Raw genomic sequence first — 17,409 nt, forward strand, 5'->3', positions numbered from 1 at the left:
TGCTCATCCTGCGTAGCCTTTCAGACAGCGCAAAACGAAGTGTTTCAGCAGAGCTGTTGCTCCCAGTTCAGGAAGCACCCTGTATCACAGTGATCTCTTCTGTCTTCATGCTCAGGAAGAATCTAGTATTACGGGATTGGGAGCAATCACATGTTAGAGAAATGGAAGACGTTTTGTTTTGTTTTGTTTTTGGCAGGGGGGAAATCTCAGGGAAGCCAGGAAATGTCAGAGTGTGCGTGAGTGAGCAAGCCCTGTATGGCAAGATGCTGCTGCATGGGGTTGACACAGTTCAATCTATGTTAACAGCAACTGGAAATTACAATTGGCAGTTTTGAACTTCTCTCTTCTATGCGTCTCACTTTCCAAAGCTCATAGGCCTTTAAATCTCTTGAAAAGATAAATGAGTTTAAGCTCCTATGTAGCTTTGAAAGTGAAGCTTATACTCAATTAGCACAGTTGCTGAGGTCGTTCCTGATGATCAGGTCACTCCTGATGATCCCTGCCATTTATGCAGAGCTTACTGACACAAGTTCAGTACATCTTCTGGCTTGGTATATCCTCCTTCCAGTTAGGGAGAACTGGGCTCACATTTATCCTGTGGGGATGCATGAGAAGCAAAAAAATAGCTGCTCGATATCATTTATACCTGAAGGATATCTTATAAAAATACTGTTTGGGGGAGAAAATGATTATTTCTACGATGCTTTGCTGAGGCAGGTCTGTATGAGTCCATTGGGACTGAACCCTTAAGTGCCTGCTAGTCCCAAGTGTGACCAGTAGCTGGGAGATTACGGGTGTGACAAGCCTTGTCTCGCAGTGAGCATCAGGTCACCATGGTAGCCCTGGCCTTGCTTTGAATTGCCCTCCTCGCTGGCAGAGTTCAGGCTGGTCTTTCAAAACCCAGAACACAAGAACTGTGTTCTCTTAAAACGTCTGCAGTGTGAAGGAAAGTGAGTGTAGCAGGGAAGGATCAAATGGGTGGGAAGTCTTCGTTCTTGAATGTGATAACAGTCAGTTGTGTGGTGGAGCTGTGGTTCTGACCCTCCCTGGTTCGAGTGTGACAGTCAGCTGAGCGGGTGTTTGGTTATGGGAGGTGCGAACGACTGCATCCTATAAACTGAGCCACAGCCGAACACTGAATCCTGATCCCCTCGCTGACATACCTGCAGGCAGGATTTTCATTCTAACTCTTCCACAAGTGTAGAAATAGGGAGGATCATCTGCTTCCTGGGCCTCCAGGGACTGCCTGCATCCTAAATGCTTCCCTGTTTTTTTCAGGAAAAAAGTGCAGCTGAAATGCAGGATTTTAAAACCATCAGCCTAAAGTGCTGAAACCTGCTGCGAGACACTCTAATGTCATGCCGTCAGGCCCATTGCTAAATTTTAAGCAAAACAAAAAGCCCTAGGTCATTTAATGGGAGCAGAGGTTCCCCAGAGCTGGGATGCTGTCACTGCCGTCTTCTCTGACCCCTGGGTAGACTACGGAGCGCAATAGAAGCGTGAGAGCACGCAGTTAGGAGGCAGCAGGGCAGCTCTGGAAGTGTTTCATCTCTGGCTCTCTGCAGTTTTTTTGCAGAACAACATCTGTCTCTGCCCCCAGCCATATACAAGTGCACCGAAAAGGGTTTGTTCCAAGCTTAATGAGTAATTTCATGCTCTCGGAATTGGAGGCGGGGAGAGGGGGCTGGGACAGCAGCTGGAGCTTTGTGCTTTGCAGGGAGCTCTGCTAATGTCAGATTGCAGCCTGATGGCTTTTACGTTACTGCAGCCCACTAGGCTTCCCCTTGAAGTCTGCTGCTGGTGGTGGGTGCAGGAACAGCTCCTACATGGGAAGCCCTTGGAACGCAGCGGCCTCACTTCTGGGCACAACAAGCGGCATGGAAAATAATGACATCAGCAGAGAGGAGGTGGGGGATCTCAGCTGGGCGTCAACTCTGCTCCGTGCATGGAGAGAGCACTCAGAAAAGCACTCTGCCTGTCCTGCTTCTGGTTTCAATGCAACGTGCTTGTAGAAATAGGGGTGAGAGAACAAAAAACGCGGGGCAGACATGTAATTGCGTTGCTTGAGCCTCTGCTGGATGATGGTGCCCTGTGGTGATGTACACAGTGCGAGAACAGCTATAGTATGAGATGACTTAAAGCGGTCTCAGCAGACCTTTAAAAAGCACAAACCCCAGCAAGGACAGGGTTATCTGTACAGAGCAGTAATCTGTACAGAGCACAGGAAACAGAAGGCAGATGTTGTCATATGTTTGTCATATGTTTCCACCACAGGGTCTCCCACGGGGACATGCTTGCAGATCCCAGGCTCTGGAGCAGGACTTGCACAACTCCATGCACACACCATGACATATTTTTTTTTTAGTGTATAAGAATATACAGGGCTCTTCCTCCACCTGCCCAAGTTTTCCTAGTCTGGAAGGGAAGTTTACATTCACTTGCCCTGACTCAGCTGCAGAACCTTACTCATTTTCATGGTGTTACTCATAGAAAGGGAAAGCCAAATGGCAACTGGTCTGTGCCTGTAGACACCTGTAATTCTCCTGCTTTCTGCTGTTAATCTCTGGATGAGTCTGTTTACCGGCACTAACATGCTCATCCTGCTGAAGCTTTTCAGTACTTTTCTTTGCAGAGACAGGCTGATTAGGAAGTAAAGTCCACTCCTAAAGCTCTAAGGAAGTGTGCTGAGTCTCCAGGGCTGCTTGTGGAGTTCCTGAAATGGGACTATTTCAAGCTGACACTTCACAGTTGTAGCAATGGGCTGTTGCCAAATGGAGCGAACACCGGACAGAGCCGAGAATCGCTGCAGAGTTAACTGCAGCTTCTGAGCCAGTCTCTGTGGTCTGGAAGGAGTTGCTGGTGGTCTACCTCTTAAAGATGCTCGGTGCTTGTAGATCCTGCTTCCAGTGAAGATGGTTTGTTGGTGTCCAGGAGTCTGGGAAATTTGTCTCACCAGCTCTCTGGGCTTCTGTCCCATGCTTGGACTCCCCAGCTGTAATATAAGGACAATAGCTGCTTGGGGTTCAGTCAGTCCCCAGAGGAAGGGATGGTCTTTTGCTTTGTGTAGGCCCCTGCTGCGCTGCCATCTCAGGAGTCTCCGCTCACTTGAGACCTGGCAGTTGCTCACTAGCTCGTGCCCTGTCTGCTGATCAGGGCGTGGGGAAGCACTGGGTCTAGGTTCCTTCTCTGCAGCGTGACGGGGTGTGTTAGTGAGACCACGTGAGCATTAGTCAGAAAATCTCACCCAAGATCTGCACAGGGAGGCTTTAGTTGTGAGATGGGAACCTGTGGCCGCCACTACAGCTGGGCCAAAAACAGGCTTTCCCATTTCAGGCTCATTCAGAGTGAAAACCACACCGCAGCCCTTCCTGCGCTGCACAGAAGAGCACAGTGCAAGACTCCAGCTGGGTGGGCTGTCCACAGGGCAAGGAAGGATCTCAGACTGGGGGGTGGTTGTTTTAGAGTTAAGGCAGTTTCCTTTGGGATATGGGAAGCTGAGATTCAAGTCACTAGTCCAGATCTGGCAGGGAGGGGGCTTGGTCTCAAACCTAGCTCTACCTTATCGGTAGCTTGCAGCTGGGTGAGGGGCCGCTCTAGGGTTCTGCTGTCTCCTCGTTTGCCTTGATCCTGTGTGAAGAGCTTTGATCAGAATTGCTCCATGGAGTTCTCAATTAAAAGCTGGAGTTTCCGTTACTTTCTGGTAGAAAAATATTGGAAAATTCCTGTGTGGCTTTTCTATGCTTTCAGCTGGCATCCTGCCTACCCCTCCCTGAAAATATTACTGATTTTAAATGCAAGCACGTCTTGTGATGCTGGTTTCTTTGGCTGCAATCCCTAGCTTAGGTATCCCTAAGGATGGTAGGAGTTGGCCTCTTGTTATGTGGCACCGAAGTGAGCTGCTGGGGCTTGTCTGCATTTTATGCTGCCCTTTGTGGGAAGGCGAGAGGATGGCGGAGACAGGCCAGAGTTGCAGCAGCACTTGGAGCAGCCGCTGCCCTGCTGCTCCTAGCTGTCTGCTGTAATGCTTGCCACCGCCCCCAGCTCTGGCAGACTTGTTTGCAAAAAGCTCTGCGGGCAGTAGAAGCAAGCTGGTTTCATCATGACAATATAGTTATCCTTTTAAGGGAAAATTCCCTCTGGGAGCCAGCCCTCAATTACCTCCTACTTCAGTGCGTTCTTGCTGGAGATGACTCCTAACGCAGCTGAGTTACAGCCGCGGTACTCTGCCATCGGGCACCCAGTTGCTCTGGAAAAAAGTTAAACTCTCCTGGCTTCTGTTGTTTGCTACTGTTTGCCGAATCTAGAAATTGTGGTCAAAACCCAAAGGGTAGGTTACTCCCCTCAGTGCATCTGTGCAGGACCAGTCTGTGGACCTGCAGCTAGGGAGCCCTGGGAAGTACAAGACTGGTGATAATCAGCCTGCACAAGTGTCTGCTAAATGCCAGGGAACTGGGTAGGCAGTGGCTGCGTTTCAACCTGCTGTTATTCACCGTGGGGAATGGGAGGGGTCCCCCAAGGGTCCTGATTTGGAAGCTGGACGATTCCTTCTCTTCTGCTGGCAAATTTCTTAGTCCTCGGAGGTGATGCCTGACTGGGATGGGGCTGCTGCTGAAGTCGCCCTCTGCCCCTGCTGCCCCGAGCGGAGCAGGAACGTACGAAGCTGCAGAGAAGGGCTTGTGCTCTTGCTGTGCTGCAGGAATGGTGGGGTTGGCTGCAAGACCCTGAACTTACATCTCTTGTGTTTAGCACTGAAAATACTCTAATTCCAAATAAGCTGTTTACCAGAAGAACATGACACTCTTTAACACAAATATTTCACAGGAATGAGACCAGACTCCTAAAGAAGTTCTAGGAACAGCTTCTTTTTGACATCTATACATTTACTAGGATTGCTTTGAAAAGTGTCACTGTCTCCCCGGGCAATAACAGACCGACTTAGAAAACCAGCCCCACACCTGTGTAGCTACTGTTGTCTTGAGCCAAAACAAGTGGACCACAGCCCATGGTCTGACTGGATCATCTGAGAATGAAACCATGGTTCTTGAAGGAAATAGTCGTGGAGGAGTTAGGCCGGATCCCTGTGCTCCCTTTTGAGGTGCACAGGAATTATTCTTTCTCTGTCTGAAGCAGGACTGGAATTGTTTTCCCTTCCTCAGAGACTCGTCAAGGGCTTGAATTCTCTTCCCCTGCCTAGATTGAGGCAAAAATAAAAATTTTTGAAGACTTCTGTAAGCAGACAGGAAACATTTGCATCAGCTCTATCAAAATATGTAATTACTCTTTCAGCCTTTAGAACTCTTAGTGTGAATTAACTGAAAAAAGTGTAAATTAACTTAGTGTTGAAACTGTGTTTCTATGCTGCAGAGCAAAATTGCAGAGCTTTTTTTTGCGTACTTTTTTAAAACCAGGACAATTTTCTGGATCTATAGTTCTCTGTTAACAGTTTTGGGTTGCTGCTTTGCCCTGAAAATGTTTTGCCAGAAAATTTCTTGCCAGTGATTACGGTGAAGCCCTGATTTCACAGTTGGGTGTGGGTGGTTGTGAACCCACAGGGATAGAAAGGCAGAAGCAGAGATGAGCTGAGAGCAATACTGTCATTGAAATATGTAGCTGTCATTTGAACTGACAACCTTTCAGAAGTTCCTTAGTTCTTGGCACTTGAAAACAAGTTGAATTTATTTGCCTTGCTCAGGAAAATCAACCCCTACCGCTGAAGATTTAGCAGCGCTCCAGAGAAAGAGCTGATCGCAGGCCGAGTTTGGACGGGAAGGCCAGTCAAGTGCTTGGGACTGGTACATGGAGGCTGTAGGTTCACATCTCTATCTGCTGCAATCCCCATGTGATATCTGGCCATGTTTTTCTTTGGGTTTCATTTCCGCTTCAGTAAAATGAGTCCTATCTTGCCTCATCCGCTGTTCCTTGCAGATACGTATGAGTACATTAAGAACAGGGCTGTGCTTTGCTGTCATGGTGATATGATCTAAACAGACCCAGAGTATCTTGCCAGTATTTCAAAACTGACTTCTTAGTGCAAACGAAATAGCGGAGGAACTTGCAGGTTTGTTTGCACAGATCCTGGCCGTGAGACGATTAGTCATAGCGGCTTGCATGTCCGTTGCACTCCTGGAGATCTCCTAGCGCTTTATCGGTTTCGGTGATAAATATGCCAGGGTGCTGTGGGGTGCTAGATAACTTGCATCTAAAGCTGATTAGCATTTCTCTTTTAAGAAACTTTTTTTTTTCTGTGAAAGTAGATCTCTTTGGAAGAAAATTACTAACTTTCCTCCAAAACTAATTGAGTTTTTCTGGGCAGGAGGGGAAAACACTAATATTGTTAAAAATATCATTGAGCATCTGAAAACCATTTAGAGACCAAGAGGGAATTAAATGCTTCAATAAGGGGCAAGGGAAAGCCAGCAACCAGCTTTCAAATAGCCTCATTTGTGGATATGACCCTGCTGTGTAGTTCTGAAGGGAAGGAGATGTCGCATCTGTCTGCGTTGCTGTGTGCGCCACATCATCACCTGCGAATGGGAGCTAGCACCTAGCATCGTCTACCCGGGTCTTCCCTTCCTCCTCCCTCTGACTCTCCTGCACTACACCCCCTGCCAGTCTCTGCTCCACATGGCTTTGTCTTTTCCCCCAGAACAACTCCAAAATATTTCAAGTTCTTTTTTCTCATTTAAATGAACAATATGGTACATTTTGCAGCTATCTTTGCACAGGATGTCTTACCCACTTACGGGCTAGGAAGAATAGTTCTTGAACTCTCATATCAACCAAAGAAGCAGGATTTGGGGTTCCATTCCTATCCTTAGTTAGAAAAGTCATTAAAGGACAAATTCTCAGAATTATTATTATTTTTTTTAAGAGGCCATCTAATGTTTGCTGCAAAATGTCTCTATGTCACCAGTTAAAAACGAAAGTATCTGCTGCAAGAGGATGGATTCAGAGTCCAGCACATCAGTGCTTGTGCCTTTGCCTTCATGCTGCAAAGTGAGAAGCTCCACTGTGTCTCTCCTGGCCATATGATCAGGCTAAATTCATTCATGTCCACAAAACACCTTGAGGTCCTCATATTGGAAGAGGCTATAAAAGAACCGCCAGTAGAGTGGTTAGTCCAAAAACATGGAGTTAGTTCCAGTTTGGTTTTCCACCATTTCAGTTCCATTCACTTGTTTATTTTGAGCAAATCATCTTAACATTCATTTCCTGATTTGAAGTGTGCCTGTGTTCCCAAGTGCAAACTTATCCCCCCCGGGATGTGGGAACTGTCCCATGAATCCAGAGGAGGTGATGAGTAAGGAGACTTTGTTGGCAGCAGCCCAGCTAGAACTTATGGAAAGCTTCTATCAATGCAGCACTGAGCTTTCTAGGAATAAGTTGTTCGGGCAGAAAGGGGACATGAGATGGGAAACCAGGGAGAGAAGAGAACTGATGGAGAACAGCTTGGGAGAACACTTGGTCAGTAGTAGATAGTTGCAAATCTACAGTGCTCTTGCTAACTTTAATCTGGTTTGGTAGAGCGAAAAAACATGTATGCAACTCAGGTCTTTTAGAGGGCTTCTTGCCTGTGCTGAGCCTCCGTCCTTGCAGCTGTGCCTGTCCTCATGACACCTGAGCTAGCCAGCTTGCGTGCGTCAGCTGTTCTCCGGCTGGAGCCGTGTCTGCTGCGTGGGCACGCTGCAACGAGCAGCAGGAGAGACGGAAAGAGAAGGCGGCTGGGCAGAGCAGGCCGGGCTGAGGAGCCGTGGGCAGGGCCTGCAGGGGGTTTCTAAAGCACCACGTTGTTTATCGTCCTGCAGCTCTAAGTGTTACAAGGGATCCCCAGCAAGAGGGAAAACAAGCTTGAAGAACTGAATAGCCCATAGGGGCTATTGGACTGCGAGCCTGGTTGCTGAGGCTTCTGCCAGTGTCCTGCGGAGACCAGGTAAAATTATCAGCTTTGGCCCTCTGAACAGAGACAGCAGAACCCATACAGCTGGGCAGACCGCAGGCAGCAGTTTTGTCCCCCTCCCTGTGCAGAGCAGGGTCAGATATACCTACCTTCCCTGCACATCGGCTCCTAGGATGCTCCAGTGAAAGGGGTCCCTCTGTGGAGCCCGTTCGAGAAGATCCCCACCCTGTGCCCGGAAGACTTTTCTAATGTCTTCCATCTTTTTTGCAGCAAATTTAGACAACTTTGTCTTTTCCTCTACCCAGTGGATGTCATAAGCTGTTGACAACCATCCCTCTTGTAACAACTTGTTGCAGACTGGATTTTGTGATATTCCACAGAAGTTTTTGTTTTTCTGTAGGTGTGAGGGTATGTGCTTTCCATATGATCTGTAGTAAAGATGCACAAAAGTAGGATTCCTTCACCCTTTCTTTGTACGTTCTGCTTTCTGAACTCTGGGCTTTCAGACAAGGCAGGATTGCTCAGGGAGAGGGGCCTGCGAGGCTGAGGAGCAGGAGGTGCGAGGGCCAAGCCTCCATCTGCTCTCGGACGTGAAGCTGGTAGGACCGAGTCTCCAATCCTGAGAAACGGGGAGGAGAGCATGGAAGTACATTGCTTAAAATACCAATACGTTGCTTAAAATACCTCTCGTTCGCCTCAGACAGCAGGATTACTGCTGAGAATGAAATTGTTAATGGCTTGTAACATCACTTCGGCTGTTGTCACAGGAATATTATGGGTTGCATAGCCATGAGGTAAGGTACTAGAGGAATGCTGTGACTAAGTTTCCTGGAACAAATTAAACACTGTCTTTTTTTAAGCATGTGAACCTACGGAGCATAATAAAACAAGGCTCTTCATTCTCTAAACACTGTGGATAGGTTCAATGCCTGCTCGTTTTCCAGCTCTTAAGTTGGAAGGGGAAATCTTGGAGAGCTTCCCTGTCGATGATTCATGTTTTAAGATAAAACACACATTTTTTAATAGCAAGAATAATTAATCATCAGAATAGACTAGCCAATGCTGTGGTGAACCCTCTGTCAGTCTGCAATTGGAAGAGCTCTCTCTGCTCTTTTGCAACTGCAAATTACTGAGTTCTGCAGGAATCACCAGATGAAACCTAGGGACTTGTGTTTTCCATTTCAGATTACGTGATAACGCAGTCTCTTCTAACCGGTAATCTATGACTGTCCATTGAATTAACAACAGTCAAGGGAACGTTTCATATGCTAATGATTTGTGTGTTCTTAGTGTGGGTTTTTAATCATGTTTCATGGGTTTTAGTTAGTGCTAGACACTTCCCTTCCTTACCAACATCAATTTAAAGCCAAAAAGTGATGTTTTGTCTGTTCTCCTATTCCGGGTAAGAGGAAGAGATTGCCTTTCTCTGTAATTCATCTATAAAAATCAACAGAGTATTGGAATTTCCTTTGAGGAACTGCCCCCCACTCTTAGCTCCTGTCCCCTTCCCAGCAAAGGGTTAGAGGGTTTACTAAGCACATTTTTTCACCCAAAGCGAAGCTTGTGCAATAGGATAGCACATATACATGCACTGCTCTCCCTGCTTCCTCGTAACTTCTGAACCCACTGACCAGTTTCTACTGAGTTTGACCGAGGAGAAGCAGTTGCTACGATAGCAACTTCCTATCTTCCGGTGACTTACTGGCACCGGGGCAGTGGAAGGAGCCTCTGGCGTTGCTCACCACCAAGGGGCTGACTGCAGCGTGAGCTCAACGTTTTGTAGGCATCAGGGAGGCACGTGAAGGTAGTAAGGACAGCCCGGATAGCAGCACTGGAGACTGCGCTGGGCTGGAGGGGGCACACACCTGCGGGGATCGAGGAGGCTGTTTCAGCTCAGGTGCTCCCAGGGCAGCTGGCAGGACTGGAGCAAATGAGGCAGGGAGGTGACTTTCTCAGGGACGCCCAAACGTGGCAGTCACGGGCAGAGCAGTTCAACTCCTCAGCTTTCCCTCCCAGCTCAGGCCCTTGGCTCTGCTCACATACTTCCTGCTGCTTTGCAGGAGGAGACGGTCCAGGCCTCAGCCGTGCTTTCTGGCCAGTGCTGCTGACCGGCAGGGAAGGGCGGCTTGGGAACCGCGCTGTAAGCAGCAGCTCCAGCGCTGCGCCAGCCGCAGCCCCCAGCGCTTCTCCTTCCTCTGGGCTTGTGGTTAGCGCAGCGTCGAGCTCACCCCAGCCTGACCACAGCCTGCGCAGCACACCCTCCTGCGCAGCAAAGCCGCAGCGGGCCTCGATGGGTCCTCTTTGCTCCCCTTTGGGACAAATGGCTCTTAAACAGCTGATAGTTAAAAAGGGGGTTTATTGCCAAATCTTAAAGCTCTTTACAAGCAGGAGACAAAGTGCTGCCTTTCCACTGGCCACAGCAGCTGCTTTTCAGATCGTTGGCCATGTTTGCTTGCTTGCAAGCTCACTTCCTTCCTGTCGCAAACGTGTAACCCGGTGGCATAGCCTGAAACACAGAATTACACGCCAGCTCTCTGTGCCCAGAGGAATTTTAGGCACAAGAAAGCAGCCTTAGTGCAGCCAGGAATGAGAAGAATAAGTCAAAAGGGAGGAAAAAAAAAAAAGTGCATGGTGGCAGGATGTACACTGGAGATGGAGTTGCTGTATGAGGTCAGAGCAGAGGCTTTCTAGACCAGGATCCCGTCTCCGACTGCGGCCAGCACTGCTGTTCTCAGCAGAGCATGTAAGAAACTCTAGAAGGCAGTTACAGAATAACCCCCCCTCCCGCCGTCGGCAGAGCCTGGCTCATGACCAGAATGAGAAAACCAAGGGGGAAGACTGCAGCAGGAACACAGTGCATGGTTTCCTGTGAAGTCCAGGTGAATCAGGCTTACAGCTGGGCTACTCATTTTAGGATGAAACTGCTAACCCTATTAGGAAAAAAAATAATTGAAAACAAAGAGTCTCTAACATAATGTTTTCAGCAGTTCAGTTACTGGGTGCTATGGCGATTCCACTTAACTTACACTTATTTACAAGTCATAATACAATCTAGTAGGTTCTGTTAGTACAGCAAATACAGTATTTAGCTGTAGCTTGTCAAATGATTTAACTTACCCATTTCCTAACAGGTATAAGTTTTTTTCTGTTAAGATTCCTACTGAGGGGTATACAGTAAAATGTCAGACACTTTCATTTTTCATTAGGATATTCAGTATTATATAAAAATATACAGTAAATATAAGTGCATCCTGTAGGTTTGGCTGTAACAGATAGGGATGTCTCAGTGTTTTCATTTGCCAGATGAATATCCACAGAACACACTGCCACAGGAAAACACCCGTGAGAGCAAAGGCATCTGTATATATTATGGGACTAAGTTATCCCATGAGCTATTTCCATTCTCAAGGATTTTCAGTTCCAGGCTTTGATTTGACCGTCCTCAAGTATAGGATTGGCTTCAACTTTGGGATATGAACCTGTACCCAGGGTTCGCCCTGGTTTGTGTGTCTTCCTATTAGCATGACCTGCTTTTCGCCATCTCGTTTATCTCTTGTTATATAACTGTGTCTTGCAAAAGCTTGCCTACTCTCCGAAGCCGACGTCCCTAGACTTCCAGTGCACACCAGGTTCTGGCAGCTCACGTTCATACTACACAGCGTTCGGTAAACAAAAGTGCACATGCAGAAAAATATATTTCGATAGTAGATAGGCACTGAATGTTGTCTCTATTTAATTAGCCCTTGTCCTAAAGTATATCTGAAAGGTGAACAAGACCCATGGTTCACATTGAATCTATAGCAGCAAATCACACAGATCCAGAGTTTGCTCTTGGGCTACATGCCTGGGAGTGGGCTCGGGACTTAGGAATCTTTTTGACTCAAAGCAAAGCTTTTTGGCACCTGAGCTCCCGAGTGTTTGACTGCGTAGAACTTTCCATGTGAGAGAATAACAAGCGATTTTCCATGCAATGTCTATGGCTGGCTTGAGGGGGGAACAGACCACTGAAATCCAGGCTGTTCTAACCAAAAGAAGTGCAAGCATCAATTCTAGTAACTACTTGTCTTGGTGGCTCTGGGTGGTGCAAACCAAGAACGTCTGCAAGCACCAAGACAACGCTGCTGTACTCAGGACTGATCTGCCCACTGCCTAGTCTCAGCAGAGGCTCAGATGAAGCTTTACTGAGCTGCTGCTATGGGAGGTGTTTGCAGCCCACAGCAGCCTCGTGGAACCTGTGAAATCATGAAAGGAAGAACAGAAGAAAAACTCTCTGGTCAGCTAAGAGTGCAGTGCTGGCAAACGAGAGAAAAGAGCATCGATAAAGTGTCACTCCTTAAAACCAGGCTGGAAAGATCACCCTCTTCTGTGCTCCCTGAATCTCAAGGTCGCCTTGAGGATGTCATAGGATTCTCCTCAGAGCAAATACCGTTGGGAATGGGGCAGGGGAGCCAGCTCAGGCACAAGGCTATACAGCAGGGGTGCAAAGACAGGATTTTATCATCACTTTAATCACTAGATACCAAGGGAACTGTGGCTGCTTTCAGCAGGTGGGCGGAGAAGCTGTGGGAATTATGCCAGAGCCTTCTGCAGCGCCTTCCTCAGACCCTTGCATAGTGATGCCTTTTTATTTCAATGCACTTAAGCCACTGGGCCCAGCCCCAAAACTACATGTGCAAAATGCCTTTCCCTCCATGTAGTCAGCATTTAAACAGTTGTTCAAATTACAGATGTCTGTGCCAAACCAAGGCTCTCAGGCTAGCCAGGACACAGCAGGTAGGAAACTGCTAAAATAATAGGAGGGGGGATTTCATCCAGACCTCTCGCCTGATATGCATGCTGCTGTCAGTTAACATCCCAAGGCAACGCAGAGAGAGAGCCTACAGCTACAGCTTAAGGAATGAGCTTCTTAATGGCAGGCTCTCCTAGCAAGATCCCTGGGATCTCCTGGACACAAGCTCTCCAAACATCTGGCTAATTGCTCCAACTATCATGAGGGAACTCATCAGATAGTTATGTTCCTTAAAAATAGATGTGTTGTATTCCTGAGGCTAAATGTAACCTGCTCTGCATCTTTGCCTCTGTTTCCCTGTTAATGAGATGGAAACAATTAATACTTGCCTGGCAGTGATGCATTGAGACCTTCGTTCACTTACGCAGTGCTTAGCAAACACCTAAAGCTCTGCACAGCCAGAATCAGAAGAGGGTCTTTGTACAGCTGCTCTAGATCTGCGAACACTGCTTGCAGGCAGGAGCTGGCCAGTGTTGTTTGCCTCTGTGTGAGGTCACTTTTTAACTGTGGATGTGGTTTTCTGTGTAGCTTTGGAGAAGATTAAACCATTTATCTTTACATTCCCAGATGTCACTGGTCCAGGTGGTCCAGGAAACCTTGCCAGCAAGTGAAAAAACTAGTAAAATTTTCTCTGACTAGGTTTCTCCTTTAATGATTTAACTGGCAAAACCAGACAGGTGCCAGTGCAATCTGGGTATTGGCATGTCTGTAAATACAGATAAACAAGGGCTTTTGCTAGAATAGCCATTTTCTGCTCCTTTCAAAAATCTGACTTGCTTTAATTACCAGTGATTTTTAAGGCCTGATCCATTGACTCGAAAGGGCTGCGGACCAAGTCCTTAAAGAACATTCACATTTTCGTAACTGCTCAATGTCCTGTAACCTTCCACTGTGCTAAGAGGATTAGAACTGGGCTACAACGTACAGCATGAAGAAAGAGAGAAAGATGCTATAACTGAAAGCTCAATTCTGTCCCATAAACACGGTGTGTGCACAGCAAAACACCGCCTTTTAAACACTGGCCTAGCAATGGTACAAATCATAAATGGCAAATGTTTAGCTCTCATTTTAAGAAAGAGGTCTCTTTGAAGAATGTGTCAGGGAGCACTTCTCCTATAAAGAGTCACTAGATCCTTTTGCTTTCCTTTCTGTTTCTCTGTTGATTCTTTTTTCAGTTCTCCAAAATCTTTAATTTCTTGTAAGACTTGCGTAGCTTGCCGAAGTTGTTCTACTGCCTCATTGAGTAATGTCTCTGCCATCGCTGGGGGTCCGTTCCCCTCCTGGGCCTGTTCCAACCCTTCACGTAAAACCTTCTGCAGAAGTTTTTCTGTCTTTTCTCTTTCATTAGCAACCTTCTCCTCCATTTTAGCTACACAGTGATGGGAAACCTTGGGGAAATCTTGGCCTGTAAGTGCTCTCTGTGTAGTTTTGGAATCAGACAGCAAGTCTCCCAGAGAAGAACTGCGAAGTTTGAGAGCTGAAGTGCTTTCTCCAGATGTCTTCTTCTCAATAGTCGCTTTTACACTCTCATGGCCTGTTTCTGTAGCTAAGGAAGTCTCTCTCTGTTCTGCTAATGTTTGCTGTTCCTTCTCTTCAGAGGTTCTCTCATTTCCTTCTTCAGTTTCAGCTTTCAGGGATGTGGACTCTGCTACTTCACTGTCTTCGATCCCATTCACGGGGGGATTAGAACTGTGAGATTTCAGGTCTTCCAAACCCTCACCTTCCAGGTCACCCTGGCTGGAGTTTGTAGCGGCTAGAAATTTTTCTGACAGAACCTTAGGAGGAACAAGAGGCTTTGTTACCTCTGCTGTGGCAATCTCCACAAGATTCTCTTTGCTACCATCTCCTGATGATTTCAAGTCTTCTGTGCTTTGAGGCTCAGGGACCGGTTGGTCCCAAGTTACTTTTAGCTTGTCTGGCACGCTCTTAGGAAGAGGAATTGGAGCTTTTGCTATGCCCTTGTTGTTGACCTCTGTGAGGGTCTCTCTGTTCTCCTCACTTGGTGCTTTGGATTCTTCCACATTCTCCTCTCTGCTTACAGAGTCCTCTTCCGTGGCATTGACAGTGTCCTTTGATGCTATACTTTCCTTAAGCTTCTTATCTGGAGGCAATGGAGGGGACAAAGGTTTTTTGTGTTCCTGGTCAGGAGCGGTATTCTCCGCATCTTGTTTTTCTTTTGTGCCAGTGGGTTTTATAGGTGGCATAGGTGGCTTTGGAGTTTCTTTCTGAGGTGGGGGATTGTCACTTTCGCTGATAGTGGAGTCCAAGTTTGGTGGTCCGTTGTCCACTATATCCAGATCTAGTCTCAGGATACCATCTGATGTAGACTTGGCAGCCTGAAATACAAGAGAGAGCTTATTCAGTTTCTATTCCATCATCAGTTCCATGCACAATCCTTTAACTTCAAGGAATTGCTATGGATGCAGTGGTACAAATGCTTCCAGAATAAAACTCAAGCTGTGAGGTGAAGGGGAAGGATTACTGTTTCACATGTCCATCTCCTTTTCATACTTACATCTATCCAAACTGCAAATAGGAGCATCTGGCTAATAGCAAACGTGACGCCTGAAAGAGCAGCTTTTCCTATAGCTCAAGAGCAATCTCTGGAGTTTGCACTTCTTCCATGAAGTATCACCCTGTGCTACCCTCTGACAGCACTAGCAAGCTCTACCAGCATTAATCTACTAAGTGAAACCCAGTGAGATCTGCTATGCCAACATGTAATGAGCCATGATAATCAGGAGTCCCAAACATTCCACCCAACAGAGAAGAAAGTAGGGTCAAAGCATTTACATTGCAGCAGATCTCGAAAGCATGGAAGGAGGCACGTCCACCCTTCTGCACACCCCCACTTCTTCCACAGATCACCACGTTACGTGAATGTCTGAGCGTTCTTGCCGCCGAGTTTTTTCTGCCTGATAGTGCAGCAACTTGCACAAGAATAGCAAAGCCAATGACCACAAGCGGTCAAGAATTAGGACCTCGTTGCAGAATTTATTTTACTACTTCCTTTAAGAACAGCATTTAGAAACCCGTTCTGTTTTCCTCTCAGTTACAAGCAGTCAGCTCTGCCATGTTTGGATTCTTTGTCCTGTGGTAGCTGGATCCTTCTACCCCCCTCATTTGGGCAGCGTGCCTGCCCAAAGCACGACTGCTTTCTGCTTGTGAGACTGTTCTATTTACTTGAACAGATAAAACAAGTTATCTTTGGACTGTCAAAGGATGTTGGGATTGCTTGGGCAGGGGTACTAATGTAACGCCATTGCCTTCTGGTTGCTTCCTCCAACCTCATGTCATCGCTGTCTTACTGGGGCTAAACCTCAGCCAGTTAGTCCTCCTTCAAACCACAGGCTGTGTGCAAATCACTCCAGTAGCGTGGTTATATTGCAAAAGATGGAGTTAGTGCAGACTGCAGTCTGAGCTCAGTGCTGCAGAGGGAGAAATGCAGGGACGGTTCCTGTGTGAGGGACCCTGAGCCAGACAAAAGCACCGTTACAGCTAGGGCCAGACTCCCACAGTGCAGAGTTTAGCTAAGGTCTCCCTTGGCTTCGCAGCCCACAAGAGAGCCAGAGGCAAGCTGCATCCTGGCTGCTTGGCCCCGACCTCTCCTTACCCTGCACTGCTTTGACACTGGAAAGCATCTTTCATCCCCTTTCCTTCACTATCCTATAGCCAACAACTAAATTTATCAGTTTACTGATGGTTGAGATTTTTGTTTCTTAAAGAAAAGGCAGATACTTCTGTTTATGTATTATTCTTTTTTTCCAATTATGTATAAAATAAATTAACTGCCTCATCAGCATCTTTACTGCATCCTCACACCAGTGTCACAAGGCAACAGGTGCTGTGTGCAGGTTTCCATATCCAGCCTTGATTGCTGTAGAGGTTTGGTGTTATCCTCAGCCCAGGGACATTTCACACCTCATTCAGGCTGATTATAGGTATTTCTGCTTGGACCCCAGACAGATATCGCTTCTCAGAGCATACAGACTTTGCCTGGTCTTTGATTCCCACTTGGGAATGAAGTAGGCAAGACTCTTCCTCACGTTCTGTTCCTAATACTTCATCTTATTTCCTCTTCCACACAGAGACTGTAAAATTATCCCCAATACCATTTCTTATAGCAGCTCAGCAGCTAGGGGTTTCCATCTGATTCGACACCAACTCACATGTTACGTTCTCGGTCCCTAGTGCTCACATGGGACCTGTTTCAATCCGAAATATTAACACTTAAAAATAGCAAACTCAGTCCCTCTGGGTGAGGTCATTGGTAAGAGCTGAAACGCGAGGCGTGGAACATGGCAAACAGTAATATTGCAGCAGAAATGCTGGAAGTGCATCTGTGCAGCCGAAACCTCTGTTAGGCCGTGAGACTAGAGCAACTGTGAGACATATCTATCTGCAGGCCCCATCCCTTCCCTTTCTCCTGCTTCCTGCTTTTGAATTTGTAGGACAATTTCCCCTGTATTTGGCTAAAGGTGAGAGGTCTTACAGATATTAATGTCCGAGGTATCTCATGAAAATAGTGAGCTGAATGGGGGAGCGAGATCTTATTAGTGCCTAGGGAACGGCTTCCTACTTTACCGGATTCCTATTAGACGACAGAGGATCCATGCCTTATTGCTTCTGCTACTTTTGTTATGTTTTGTCCTGTTGTTTTCTGGAGGGATGGATGGGAATTTGTGATTTATTCCTATGCATTTCTCCAGAAAAGACACTCTAC

General features: G+C 46.9%; 1 protein-coding gene across 2 annotated transcripts in view; it reads right to left on the reverse strand.

Annotated features, from left to right (window-relative positions):
- Positions 1–10,236: 10,236 nt before the first annotated feature.
- Positions 10,237–17,409, reverse strand: part of PLEKHO2 (pleckstrin homology domain containing O2) — a 31,171-nt gene continuing 23,998 nt past the window's right edge. For both annotated transcript variants that reach the window (XM_064517886.1, XM_064517885.1), the window contains exon 6: positions 10,237–15,022. In XM_064517886.1, coding sequence (XP_064373956.1) covers positions 13,784–15,022 — 1,239 coding nt within the window. In that variant the 3' untranslated portion in view covers positions 10,237–13,783. The remainder of the gene's footprint in view (positions 15,023–17,409) is intronic.

Source organism: Dromaius novaehollandiae, chromosome 10, assembly GCF_036370855.1.
Source record: "Dromaius novaehollandiae isolate bDroNov1 chromosome 10, bDroNov1.hap1, whole genome shotgun sequence".
Classification (NCBI taxonomy): Eukaryota; Metazoa; Chordata; class Aves; order Casuariiformes; family Dromaiidae; genus Dromaius; species Dromaius novaehollandiae.